Source organism: Gallinula chloropus (genome assembly GCF_964237585.1).
Source record: "Gallinula chloropus genome assembly, chromosome: 3".
Lineage (NCBI taxonomy): Eukaryota > Metazoa > Chordata > Aves > Gruiformes > Rallidae > Gallinula > Gallinula chloropus.
Window position 1 is genome coordinate 119,286,573 of NC_140087.1, and position 13,266 is coordinate 119,299,838.

General features: G+C 54.7%; 1 protein-coding gene across 1 annotated transcript; it reads right to left on the reverse strand.

Moving 5' to 3' along the window:
* Nucleotides 1-775: 775 nt before the first annotated feature.
* On the reverse strand, nucleotides 776-12,193 carry MCM3 (minichromosome maintenance complex component 3; the record flags this gene model as incomplete). Its single annotated transcript, XM_084262093.1, has 17 exons — nucleotides 776-974; nucleotides 1,190-1,265; nucleotides 1,731-1,813; nucleotides 2,448-2,551; nucleotides 2,765-2,905; nucleotides 3,055-3,205; nucleotides 3,489-3,615; nucleotides 3,800-3,974; nucleotides 4,481-4,689; nucleotides 5,463-5,594; nucleotides 7,108-7,261; nucleotides 7,898-8,006; nucleotides 8,396-8,634; nucleotides 9,296-9,426; nucleotides 10,429-10,637; nucleotides 11,806-11,918; nucleotides 12,113-12,193. 17 exons carry the CDS (start codon nucleotides 12,191-12,193, stop codon nucleotides 776-778), a joined length of 2,433 nt encoding a protein of 810 aa, XP_084118219.1.
* Nucleotides 12,194-13,266: the final 1,073 nt, after the last annotated feature.

Below are 13,266 nucleotides of genomic sequence, written 5' to 3' on the forward strand. Positions count from 1 at the left end.
ATTTGTGGTGGTCCCATTATATTCATGCTGGCACAGCCCCAAGGTGGAGAAGGCAGAAGCAGCTGGAGGCCAAAGCCCCACAGTGCCAGGGCCACATCTCCTGGGCACTACTGAGCAGTCCAGCCCTTCCCATGTCCTTGGGGCCAAAATTCCCCACAAGGGGCTTTGAAATCTGGAAATGAAGCTGACCCACAGGCAACGGAGCAGGTCAGGCTGCATGTGCCCCACCATCACCAGAAGTCCTCCTGCCCAAGATGGGTAGGCGATCAGTGGGAGAAGAGGCTGTTCACAGCTGTTGGGCATATTTAACCATGAGGGACAGGTGTCGGGCATCTTTAACCATAAGAGAAGCAGATCTAGGCTATGAAATTGGGGAAAAAAGGGGGGAAAAAGGGAAAAATAAAAGCTTTACTGCTGAGAGTGGAGCTCTCTTGTTGCTTCTTACCACCAATGCTACTGAACATTGGACAACTAAGCCATAACCTAACCAAGGCACTAAGAGCAATGATAATTTGCACCCAAGTTTTTCCTTCCAGCTCCTCTTCCCAGATGCTCCAGTTTGGAGGCAGCAACAGTAGGAGAGATTTCAGAGCTCCCAGCTTATTTTTTTTGGCACCAGCAATGCAGTGAGGAGGGACTGTAAAGTGCACAGACTTGAGTTCCCCAAAGTTCAACTTGGCCAGATGAAGCGTTCAGGAGAGAGCTGAAGTCAAAAGGCAAAGAGAGTCTCCAGATGTGGAGTTCATAAGAACTTGGGCTCTGCCTCTCAAGAGCCTCAGATTAAGAAGATGATGTCGTCAGACACCATGATCTGGTTTTCATCTTGCATGTGACCCAGTGCCACCTTCACCTCAGCCAGCGAGAAGGGCTCGGGGTTGTCGCGGTTGATGGACTCCATCACGCTCTTCAGACCCACAGACTGGGCACGGGATGTTCTGAAGACCTCCAGGAGGGCAGTCTTGAATGCTTTCAACCTGGTGGGGCAAGGTGAGAAGCAAACCCCCTCAGAGACCACACACCAGTCCTTGCCCTTCCTTCCCAGCCCAGGGTGCCTCAAACTCTTCCCAATCTCCATCAGGAGAGCTGAAAACAGAGCTAGAAGCACCCACAACCACCAGCACTGGACAATTCGACCCAGCAGGGTGGGGTGGGACATGCAGGGGCAGACACTACATCCAGCCCCACTCACCTTGGCTCAGCCAAATCTGTCTTCTTTGCTTCACCAGTGGCTGAGGCTTCAGGTGTTTTGGGAGTGTGTGCCTGGACTGGAGCAGAAAGGAGAGTTACCTTCCACCTATCCAAGCATCCAGAGAGCAAAAGCACTTGACCTGAGGATGGGGTGGGTGATCCCAAACTCCCTCCCAACATTGCTACTTCTCCAACAGTTTGGGAGAGGACAGACAGGAGAAAAAAACATCCTACATGGTCAGGGAAGGTTTAAAAGCAAGATAAAAATTCCTCTTGGTTGGTAGGGCTTGATGGTGCCACCCCAGGGACCCCAAAGCATCACTGCTCCCCATTCAAGGCCAGGGTGGATGGGGCCCTGGGCAACCTTGTGTAGCTCCAGGCCTGGAGGTTGGTGGCCCTGCCTGTGGCAGGGGGTTGGAGCTCTGTGATCCTTGGGGTCCCTTCCAACCCAGCCCAGTCTGATTCTATGGGCACAGACCCACCAGGGCAGAAGGCAGCAGCACCCTCAGGGACCAGGAGCCAGTGAAAGCCCAGAGACTCACCCTCTGGCATCTCCTCCTCGGCATCGCTGAAGTCGTAGGGGTCGTAGGAGTCGTCCCCACCTTCTGTGCGTGCCTTCTTTCTCCTGGGTGGGGGAAGAAGAGGTCACCCCTGCTCCAACTGAACTGTAGATTTCAGGTTGCACAACCCCCCGAACTCCAAGATCCTGGAGACATCTGGCCAAGACCAAGCAGGGCACCTCCAGTGACCCTCCAGACACAAGCCCTGCCCATGGCACAGGACCCAAGCTAGCACCAGCCCCAAGGGTTATGGACTGTGACAGAAGGATCTGGGTTCCATGGCCCAGGGTGCCCAAAGCCCCATCCAACCTGGCCTTGAACCCTGCCAGGGATCCAGGGGCAGCCCCAGCTTCTCTGGGCACCCTGTGCCAGGGCATCCCCCCTCCCTGGGAAGGATTTCTGCCTTCCAGCCCTTCTCCATCCCCCTCCTGCAGCTGGAGGCCATTCCCCTGGGCCTGGCACTCCCTGCCCTTCTCACCAGCCCCCCTCCAGTTTCCCCATAGCTCCTTTAGGGACTGGAAGGCTGCTGTAAGATGTCCCCAGAGCCTTCTTCTCCCCCCATTACAAACTGGGATGGATGATCACAGTGCTGAGCAAGACATGGAGTACTTCCCCAAGGCCAGCACTGCCTGGGCAACCTCAGGAGAGGCTGGTGCTCCTTGCATAACATTCCCCTCCTCCTTTGCTCTGGGCTCCTACCTCCTGATCCTGCGCTCCTCCTTGGGTTGCGACTCCTCCTCCTCTTCCTCGGTCTCTGAGTCATCCTCTGCCCGCTTTCTGCGCTTCTTCTCCTTCTCCAGCACCTATGTGGAAATGGCAGAAGGGACTCAGCCCTCTTTTTCCCCTGAAGATGTTCTCCAAGAGCCAACCCTGAGGGACCCAAGATCCCACTGCTGCCCCATCCCCACACCATCAGCTGGAAAGGGCCCCACCAGCAGCCCAGGGTGTTCAGCCTGCACCAAATCCACCCCCTTCTGATGAGTTTTCCTGAGTGCCAAGGGACATCCCACACACACCTTTTTGAAGTAGGCAAACTGCACCAGCTCCAGAGCTGCCTCAGCATCCTGCAGATCAACAGTCTTACTCATCCTGGCCTTGGCATGGGCTGTGGAGAGGCGGATCAGGGTCTCCAGGGTACGGGCTGTGACAGGAGAGGTCTGGGGGAGACAAAGAGGTGACTCTGTGAGGCTGACCCCCATTGCAGAACAAAAGGTCTGGGATGGAAAACACCCCATACAGGGAGAGGTGACCCCCTGCCTCAGTTTCCCTCCTCCTGGCCTTAGAGGGGGCAGCTCCCCAGGCTCACCCTGGCAATGTCTGAGTTCATCTGGTTCTGGCTGCGCAGGCGGGAGTACTCCTCCGCTATGTAGCTCGCTGACTCCTGGGTCAGCACAGGCTTAATCATCTTGGCCACGTGGATGTACTTCCTCATGAACTCCATGCTGACGATCTTCTCCCTGGGGGGAAGGGCATGCACAAGGACAAAGGGTGTTTGAAGAAGTCAGCTTCCCATTTTTTACCCTTGGTGGGCATCCAGGCATATGAGGAAGCCAGTTCCAGGTGATGTTCCCTACCTGCCTGGCATCAGAGAGCAGAGCTCCCTTGGCTTCCCCACATACCTCCCCACAGACTATCTGGAGCATCACTGGAACCAACCACCAATCAATCCATCCAAACCCATCAACTCACAGCACTGGAAAGCCTCAGAGAGCTCCAGGGGATGTGGGATGAAGGACTTACTTGCGACGGTTGGGCCCGTGCAGGAGGTCATCGTGTTTCTCATACACCTGGAGCTCCTGTTCTTCCTCCTGCACAAAGTCAGGATCCTCCGTAGCCAGGATCTCCACGGCGCTACCCAGGGGCAGGGCTGGAGAGGGGAGGGTCACAGAGAACCAGCTTTAAGCCTCTGGAACAACTTCCATAAGCCACCAAAAAGCAATCCTCAACAAAAGCCAGGGATGCTGAACCCAAAGAGCTGCTTAAGGGGTGACAGCCCACCAAGGAAGGACAGGCACCGAGCAGCAAAGAGGTCCCAGTTACAGGTGACTCACCATCCCCATCCTGCTCGTTGGGGTTGCGGTAGCGGTGCATCCGCAGGACGTGGTCTGAGATCTCCCTGTCCTGCTCAGGGTCCATCTGGTCCAGCACAATGAAGAGCAGGTCAAAGCGGGAGAGCAAGGAGTCCTGCAGGCCGATGTTCTCCATGGGTGTCTTGTATTGGTCATACTGCAAGAGGACAATGTAAGGGGTTATAGGAGACCTTCATGGGACACAGTTTTGGCTGCCAGGGAAGCTGCAAGGACCTCCTCAGGCCAGGCCTTAAAGGATGGATGTCCAGGCAGCCAGGCACCAGGCTAAATCAAGCCTGCTGCAGCAAGAAGGCCTCTTTTCCCCACCCTGGAAGGTGTCTGTAGTTCTCCTTGGCAAGGAGAAGACAGATTTTTGTGATCCTAGTTAAAACAGCAAGACTGAGGGTCATCACCAGGATGAAGGTCCACTGGGCTGTCCTGAGATATCCAGGCAGAACCAAGCCCTTCTCTGCTCAAGCAGGACCAAGAGCATCAACAACCAACCACACCCACCAGGTCTTCACCGCCTGATGTGTCCCAGTCCCATCAAGAAACAAGTCACCGGTTTTGAGGAACCTCCTGAGTTTCACCAGGTGCCTCCTCCACCAAAGCAGCTCCCAACATCCTTCCTCACAGAGGGAACTGGCCAACAGCAGCACTCACCCGGCCGTAGACGGGGTTGGCGGCTGCCAGGACGCTGCAGCGGGAGTTGAGGCGGGCGTGGATGCCGGCCTTGGCAATGGTGACGCGGCCCTGCTCCATCACCTCGTGGATGGCCGTGCGGTCGATGTCAGACATCTTGTCAAACTCATCGATGCACACCACGCCCCGGTCAGCTAGCACCATGGCCCCTGCTTCCAGGCGCCGTTCGCCTGGGGTAGGGGGAGAAGAAGAGGGTCAACCACCAGTCAGCAGCCAGCATTAGTATGTTCTGTCCTGCCACTCCTCTCTGCACTGCATCACCATCCTGGGGACTTGGCCTCAAAGAGCAGCAGCACCCTAGAGGGCTGTCCATCTCCTACCCAACCTGACAGCAGGAGGAGGACACTTTGGAGAAGACAAGATTTACTCTGGAGGAGGCTGAGGGGTGACCTTCTCCCCACCTCCACTGCCCTGCCAGGAGGGTGCAGAGAGGTGGGCGATGGTCTCTTCAGCCAGGAGACAGGAGATGGGCCAAGGGGCAATGGGCTCAAGCTGCCCCAGGGCAGGGTCAGCTCAGCTGGGAGGGAAAAGTTCTTCCCTGGCAGAGTTGTGGGGCTGTGGAACAGGCTGCCCAGGGAGGGGGCTGAGTCCCCACCCCTGGGTGTGTTTAACAGATGGGTAGATGAGGTACTTAGGGATATGGTTTAGCACAGGACAGGAATGGTTGGACTCAATGATCTTAAATGTCTTTTCCAACCTTGTGGTTCTGTGAAGATGCTGGTTGATGCTGAGGCACCAAGTAGACAAGGAGGAGAGAACATCACCAACTAACAGGCATCAACATTCCAAACCACCACTATCATTTCCACAGAGCATCTGGATGGAGCAAGTCCTGCCAGAGTCAGTGCAGAAGGAACAGCAGCCCTGGACCTTGCAGAGTCCCTCTCAGGTGTTTATGAGCATCCCTCTGACTGCTCCCACAGGGAACCATCCCACTCCTCACCTGTTTCTTGGTCTGTGGTGACAGCAGCAGTCAGGCCAACGCCAGAGGAGCCTCTGCCGGTGGTGGGGATGGCACGGGGAGCGGTGCTGAGCACGTACCGCAGCAGCTGGGACTTGGCAACAGAAGGGTCTCCTGAAATGGAGAAGATTGTTTTTAATAACCACACATCAGAGAACTCCAGAGTGGTGGGAGCTGGAAGGGACCTCTGGAGATCATCCACTCCACTCCCCCCACCCCCTGCCCCGCTAAAGCAGGATCCCCTCTAGGAGGTTGCACAGGACCCTGTCCAGGAAGGTTTGGGATCTCTCCAGAAAAAGAGACTCCCCAACCTCTCTGGGCAGCCTGTCCCAGGGCTCTGTCCCCCTCAGAGTAAAGGAGTTTTTCCTCTTGTTGGGATGGGCCTTCCTGTGCTCCAGTTTACGCCCGTTGCCCCTTATCCTGTCGCTGGGCACCACTAGAAGACTCCAGCCCCATCCTCAGGACACCCCCTTTTAGATATTGATCAGTGTTGATGAGACCCCCTCTCAGTCTTCTCTTCTTCAGGCTGACCAGCCTCAGCTCTCTCAGCCCTTCCTCACATCAGAGATACTCCAGACCCCTCATCATTCTCATACCCTCTGCTGGAGTCTCTCCAGCACTTCCCTGTCTGCCCTGAACTGGTGAGCCCAGCACTGGACACCCACCTCCAACTGTGGCCTCAGCAGGGCAGAGCAGAGAGGGAGGAGAACAGAACCTCCCTGGACCTGCTGGCCAAGCTCTTCTCAAGGCCACCAGGTCCCATTGGTCTCTTGGCCATGAGAGCACAGCACTGCTCATGGACCACCTGAATGCTGTGCAAGAGTATTGGGGGCAGGCAGGGGGAAGGGGACAAAAGTTGGTTCAGCCTTCAGAAAGCAAGACCTTCTCTCCCTCCTCAAGAGCCCAACAGGAAGAAATCGAAAAGATAGAGTTAAGATTTTTGAGACATGCCTGGTGATGGGACCAGAGGCAACAGGGACAACTTGGAACACAAGAAATCCCAGTTAGATGGCAGGAGAAAAAGCACATGGTCAAACAGTGAATCCCATCCCTGGAGATGTTCAAGAACTAAGTAGACAAGTGGAGTGGCTGAGAGAGCTGGGGGTGTTGAGTCTGGAGGAGGCTGAGGGGAGACCTTCTCCCCACCTACACTGACCTGCCAGGAGGGTGCAGAGAGGTGGGTGATGGTCTCTTCTGCCAGGGGACAGGAGATGGGACAAGGGGCAATGGGCTCAAGCTGCCCCAGGGCAGGGTCAGCTCAGCTGGGAGGGAAAAGTTCTTCCCTGGCAGAGTTGTGAGGCTGTGGCACAGGCTGCCCAGGGAGGGGGCTGAGTCCCCATCCCTGGGTGTGTTTAACAGGTGGGTAGATGAGGTACTCAGGGATATGGTTTAGCACAGGATGGGAACAGTTGGACTTGATGATCTTAAAGGTCTTTTCCAACCTTGTGATTCTGTGAAGTCCCACAGCAATCTGATCTGCCAGTGACAGTCTCTCCCCACACACATGGTGGGACCAGAGGCCCATCTAACTTCAATTACTCTATGAAACTAAGCCCAGCAAAACGCTCCTTCATCTCCCCCCACCAGCACCACCAGCTGAGGCTGCCTTTGCCCAGCCCTTCCAGACCTATCAGCAAGATGTTGATGTCTCCTCGGATGCGGCTCCCGTTCTCCAGGACCTTCTCCACCCCTCCAAGCAGCATGCAGAGCAGGGCCTTCTTGATGTACTCGTGCCCATGGATGCTGGGTGCCAGGGACTTTGCCAGCTGGTCAAAGATATCCTAAAGGCAGAAGAGCACAACTGGTCAGGTGGACTGTAGCAATCAGAGCAGAACCACGTGGATGGAAATCATTTAGAAAGGAGAAGACCATTTACTAGACTTCCCTTTCAACAGGGCCCTGAAGTCCTAGAGTCCTAGACCATCCTGATGTCATAGTCACCCAATCAAGCACTGGAAGCAACAACCCCTGTGAGACCAAGTCTTTTGTATTCTCCAGACTATAAAACAAAGGTCTGAGCCTAAGACCAGGCTGGGGTAGACCTGGGTATCTCATTTTGGGTTGAGGTTTGAAGAGGAAAGAGGGTTGTGCTTCTCCTGCAGAGGGAATTCTCTGGCAACCAGCTGGCAGAGCCAATACACACACAGCACAGACAGATCTCTGTCCCAACAGCTATGGGATGCTAAGCTAAGTGGGACAGAAGCAGCAACACAAAAAAACAAGGACTTGGTCAAAGCCTAAAGAGAAAATGCCATGAAAATTGAGTGGAAACCCCAGCAACATCTCTAAGAGGGCTGAAGAGCTCCTTGCAACCCAACAAGACACCTCCTTAGCTACACCCCAAGCCTTACAGCTGCTCCAGCTGAAACCTCATACTTGGACATGAGCATGCCCTCTAGAAGTACAGCTTGAAATACCTTGGAGCGACTCTTGCTGAATCTCTTGATCTTGGCCACATCAGCAGCAGAGTAGAGGGGCCGGATGTCTTTGGTCATCTGCTTCACGTAGCAGGCAATGAGGATGGTCCTGGAGAAGGGACACAGCCACCATCAGGTCTGCAAACCCCACAGAGCTCATGGGTCACAGCAACAACACAGCAGAAAGTTCCCCACTATTTGCTCTAGGAAGTCCTGGAGAGGGCTGGAAGGCTTCAAGAGCTGCAGCCCCCTCTGTCTGACTGCACTGGGCCATCAGTGGAGCATCTTTAAGAGCATCCAACCCCCTCTGTACACAGCTGGATCTCACAGCTACAGGCTGATGCTGAGGAGCAAGGTGCAAACAGCTTCCAAGTGATTTAAGCCAAAGTCTGACCCAGCTCTGTGCTGGCCACCTGCCTGCCCTAGACCTCATCTTCCAGAGTTGTGACCCCACTAAGAAGGGTGGGAGGGCTGAAGCAGAGACACAAGAAGACTCACCTGAAAGTCCCTGAAGTGTAACCCCCTTTCTTTCCTGGCAGGCAGCGGTATGTCCCCACCACCTGGACACGGTCCCCAGGCTTCACCTTGTCCACCAGGTCATCATCCAGAATGACATCCACTGAACGTGGCAGCTGTCCTGCTGGGGCCTTCTCAGGCATCTCCTGGATGGTGATGGTCTGATGGTCCTTGTAGACTGAGAGGCCAAACTCAGTCTCCAGGGGGTTATTCTCTTCATCCTAGAGAGGGAACCCCAATAAAAAGACTAGCACCATTTTCCAGGAGCACAGGGAGAGAAAAGGTGGCTGGGAAGATGGGCTGCATCACCCAACAAGACTGCTGCAAAGGGCTGTGTGATCAGGGCTGCTGGAGTTTACCAGCTCCACAGCACCCTCAGTCTAAAGCTGCAGATACCCACCACCACACTACATTAGGTCTCTCCAAGCCTTGTCCCTGCTGCAGGCACTGGTGACACACCACCCACACAGCAGGCTGTGTGCAAGGAGGACAAAGCTCAGGTCAACCTTCCTCTGTTCCCAAATACAGAGCAAACCCTCTACCCAAGGGTGCACACAGCCTCCAGGACAGCGCAGGCATGTCCACGCTGACCCAGCTCTCAACAGCAACAAGAGTGGCTGACACCCTCCCAAGAAACCATGCTCCAGCAGAACAAAGATCATAATTAACATCTGAACTAATGGGTCTGGTGGCCTTGTGTCTTCCTATCCCCCTAGTAGCTCTCTGGGACTGTCAGATGTGTGATGTGTCCTCTCTCTACTCCATGGGCTGTGCTGGCAGAAGGAGAAGGGATGCAGAGGGCTTTGAGACCCTGGGCTCAAAGCTGGCACGTTCTCCCCAGAAGGACCTGCTGATGCTTCCCACAGTGTTGCTTCACCTCACCTTTGTAGGGTAGACAGAGCTGGATGGGAAAGCATCCAGGGATGTCATGTCTGTGTATCGGCGCTCAATGGTCTTCTTGGTAGCTGGGCAGTAATGGACACTCCGGACAATCTTCGGGCGAACCAGAGAGCCTGAGGATGGAAGAAAGGACAGTCAGGGGCAGGGATGTCCCACCCTTGTCAGCAGGGTCTCCCAGTGCCACACTGCACTTGGGACACAGAATCACAAGGTTGGAAGAGACATTTAAGATCATGGAGTCCAACCATTCCCATCCTAAGCTAAACCATATCCCTGAGTACCTCACCTACCCTTTTTTTGAACACATCCAGGGAAGGTGACCCAGCCCCCTCCCTGGGCAGCCTGTTCCAGCCCTGACAACTCCTTCAGTAAAAAATATTTTTCTAATATCCAATCTAACCCTGCCCTGGCACAGATTCATGCCATTGCCCCTTGTCCCATCTCCTGTCACCTGGCTGAAGAGACCATCACCCACCTCTCTACAACCTCCCTTCAGGTAGTTTTAGGTGGGGAGAAGGTCTTCCCTCAGCCTCCTCTTCTCTAGGCTAAACATCCCCAGCTCCCTCAGCCATTTCTCATATGATTTGCCCTCCAGCCCCTTCCCCAGCCTGGTTGCCCTTCTCTGCACTTGCTGAAGGACCTCAATGTCCTTTTGATGGTGGGGAGCCCAGAACTGCACACAGTACTCAAGGTGTGGCCTCACCAATGCCGAGTACAGGGGCACAATTACCTCCCTAGACCTACTGGCCACACTGGTTTTGATACAAGCCAGGATGCCATTGGCCTTCTTGGCTGCCCAGCCACACTGCTGGCTCATATTCAGCCTGCAGTTAACCAACACCCCCAAGTCCTTCTCTTCCTGACAGCTCTCCAGCCAACCTCCCCCAAGCCTGTAGTGTTGCATGGGGTTGTTATATCCCATGTGCAGCACTCTACACTTGGCCATGTTAAACAACCCAAGGTCAACCATGGCTGGGATTTGCTGAGCTCAAGGACCACCTCAAGATCATATACCAAGCTTCCTGTTCCCCTTACCCAGGTTGCCAGGACGTACCATAGCTCCTGGTGGAGCAAAAACCTGGACCCAAAACCCCTGGGTCTTGCCCCAGACTCACATTTTGTTACTATGCCCTCCACACAGACAATGCAGCTGAGGAACCGGGCGGTCAAGGTCCGTGGTGACACGTGCTTGGAGCCAAAGCTGCCCTCCAGCCCAATGTAGAAGTCCTCATACTGCTTGGCATAGGTGGCATCCACAGAGGCAACGAAATCCTTCAGGGCACGCTGGAAGGCGATCAGCTCCTCGAAGGCGTAGCTCAAAAGCCTGCAAGACAGGGAGGTGGTGATACTGATGGATCAGCACAGTTCTGCCCTCCTCCTCAACACTCCAGTGCATCCAACGTGCTCCACAAGCTTAGCAGGAGCATCACAGCTCTGTGTCAGGTCCACTACCAACAACAACCAAACCCAACCACATCTGAAAAACCTCACACGTCCCTGGGTAGACTGGCAAGCCTGGTCCAGAATACCCCCAGAGCATCCTAAGATGATTTATATCACACAATTAATGCATGCAGAGCTACAGGCTTGGGGGGGACTGACTGGAGAGCTGTCAGGAGGAGGAGGACCTGGAGGTGGTGGGTGACTGCTGACTTAACAAGAGCCAGCATTGTGCCCAGGTGGCCAAGAAGGCCAACAGCATCTGACTTGTGTCAGACCCAGCATGGCCAGTAGGGCCTGGGAGGTGACTGTACCCCTGTACAGAGCATTGGTGAAGCCACACCTCGAGTGCTGGGCGCAGTTCTGGGCTCCTCACCATAAGAAGGACATCAAGGTCCTGGAGCATGTCCAGAGAAGGGCAACCAGGCTGGGGAAGGGGCTGGAGGGCAAATCCTCTGAGGAGCGGCTGAGGGAGCTGGGGGTGTTGAGCCTGGAGAAGAGGAGGCTGAGGGGAGACCTTCTCCCCACCTCCACTGCCCTCACAGGAGGGTGCAGAGAGGTGGGCGATGGTCTCTGCAGCCAGGGGACAGGAGATGGGACAAGGGGCAATGGGCTCAAGCTGCCCCAGGGCAGGGTCAGCTCAGCTGGGAGGGAAAAGTTCTTCCCTGGCAGAGTTGTGGGGCTGTGGCACAGGCTGCCCAGGGAGGGGGCTGAGTCCCCACCCCTGGGGGTGTTTAACAGGGGGGAGATGAGGTGCTCAGGGATATGGTTTAGCACAGGACAGGGACAGTTGGACTCGATGATCTTAAAGGTCTTTTCCAACCTTGTGACTCTGGGATGAAACCCCAGCTTGCTGTAAAAGGCTTCTGCCAAATCACAAGCTTGGATGAGGTGGGTGTCACGGGTCAGGGGGGCAGAACACAAGTCCACCTGCTGCACAGCACAAGGTTTATCCCTTCCTTTCCACAAAGGGCCTGCAGAACCAGGGCTGGACCCCTGGAACCCCACCCAGGCCCCGGTGCCGAGGTCGAACCCCACCGCCCCGCACCCACCGGTTGGCTCTCTTCTCGTTCTTCCGCCTCAGGTCGTTGATGTTGACGAGGAGGCGGTACTGGTTGTCACTGATCATGTCCCGGACTTTGCTTTGGTAAATCCCTTGGTCTTCCTGCAAGAGGAAAGCACCCAAAAACCATCTCAGTGGGCATGACCGGCTGAGACACCCCCCGCGCTCCCCCCCCCCTTCCCGCACCTCCCTCCCGGGAGAGGATCCCCGCAGAGCTGGAGGGCACGGGAACCGCGCTCCCCAGCTCCCTAAGGAAGAGGGGGGAGGATCCATCACCCGCCTCCCCCCAGCCTCACCTCATCGTCCAGGAAATCGAGGTAGTCCCGCTGCGCTTCCCGCAGCTCCGCGTCCTCCAGCCCACCCGCTGCAGCCGCCATGTTGCCGGCCGCTCGGAGAGATCCCGCTACCGCACGGGGGAAGGCGATGAAAGCCGAGGAGGAACCAGCCCGGCCCCGGCAGCGCCCGCGTTCCGCTCCGGCACGACCCAAACCCGGCCGCGGCAACCACCCCACCAGCGCTTGGCGCCAAAACCGGGCTCCTTTCCCGCCACCGAGCGGCCGCCACGCCCCGCCCCCCTCAGCAGCGCTTCTCATTGGCCATCGTCGCCCCGCGCCAGCCAACGGAGCAAGGCCAGAGTTTCGCGGGAGTGACGCAAGAGAGCTGCGGCCTATCAGCGTGCGGAGGGGCGGGGAGCGGCCGGCACGGAGGGCGGTCCGCGCTCCCACTGCGCCAGCGTGGGCGGGGAGGGGGGTGCGGGGCGGTCCCGGCTCGGTCATGGGGCCCGGCCCGGCCCCGCTGCGGCGCTCGGCAGTCGGCAGCCGGCTGAGCGCGGAGATTTGTTAAAGAAAACCCCCACAATTTCAAAATCTCAACACTTAAAAACCCCCCAAAATTTAAAAAATAATTAAAAAAACCCCAACAATTAAAAAAAACCCAATTAAAAAATCCCAACAATTAAAAAAACCCAATTAAAAAATCCCAACAATTAGAAAAAAACCCAATTAAAAAATCCCAACAATTAGAAAAAACCCAATTAAAAAATCCCAACAATTAAAAAACCCAATTAAAAAATCCCAACAATTAAAAAAAACCCAATTAAAAAATCCCAACGATTAAAAAAAAACCCAATTAAAAAATCCCAACAATTAAAAATAAAACCCAATTAAAAATCCCAACAATTAAAAAAACGCAATTAAAAAAATCCCAACAATTAAAAAAAAACAATTAAAAAATCCCAACAATTAAAAAAACCCCCAAAATTAAAAAAGCAATTAAAACAAATGCGACAATTAAATAAAAACCCAATTTAAACCCCCCCAACAATTAAAAAAACACCAAATCTTAAAAAAATGAAATTAAAAACCAATTTTAAAAACCTCAATTTTTTTTAAAAAATCAAAACCCAACAATTAAAATAGAATTAAAAACCCCAATTAAAGAAAAATCCAAA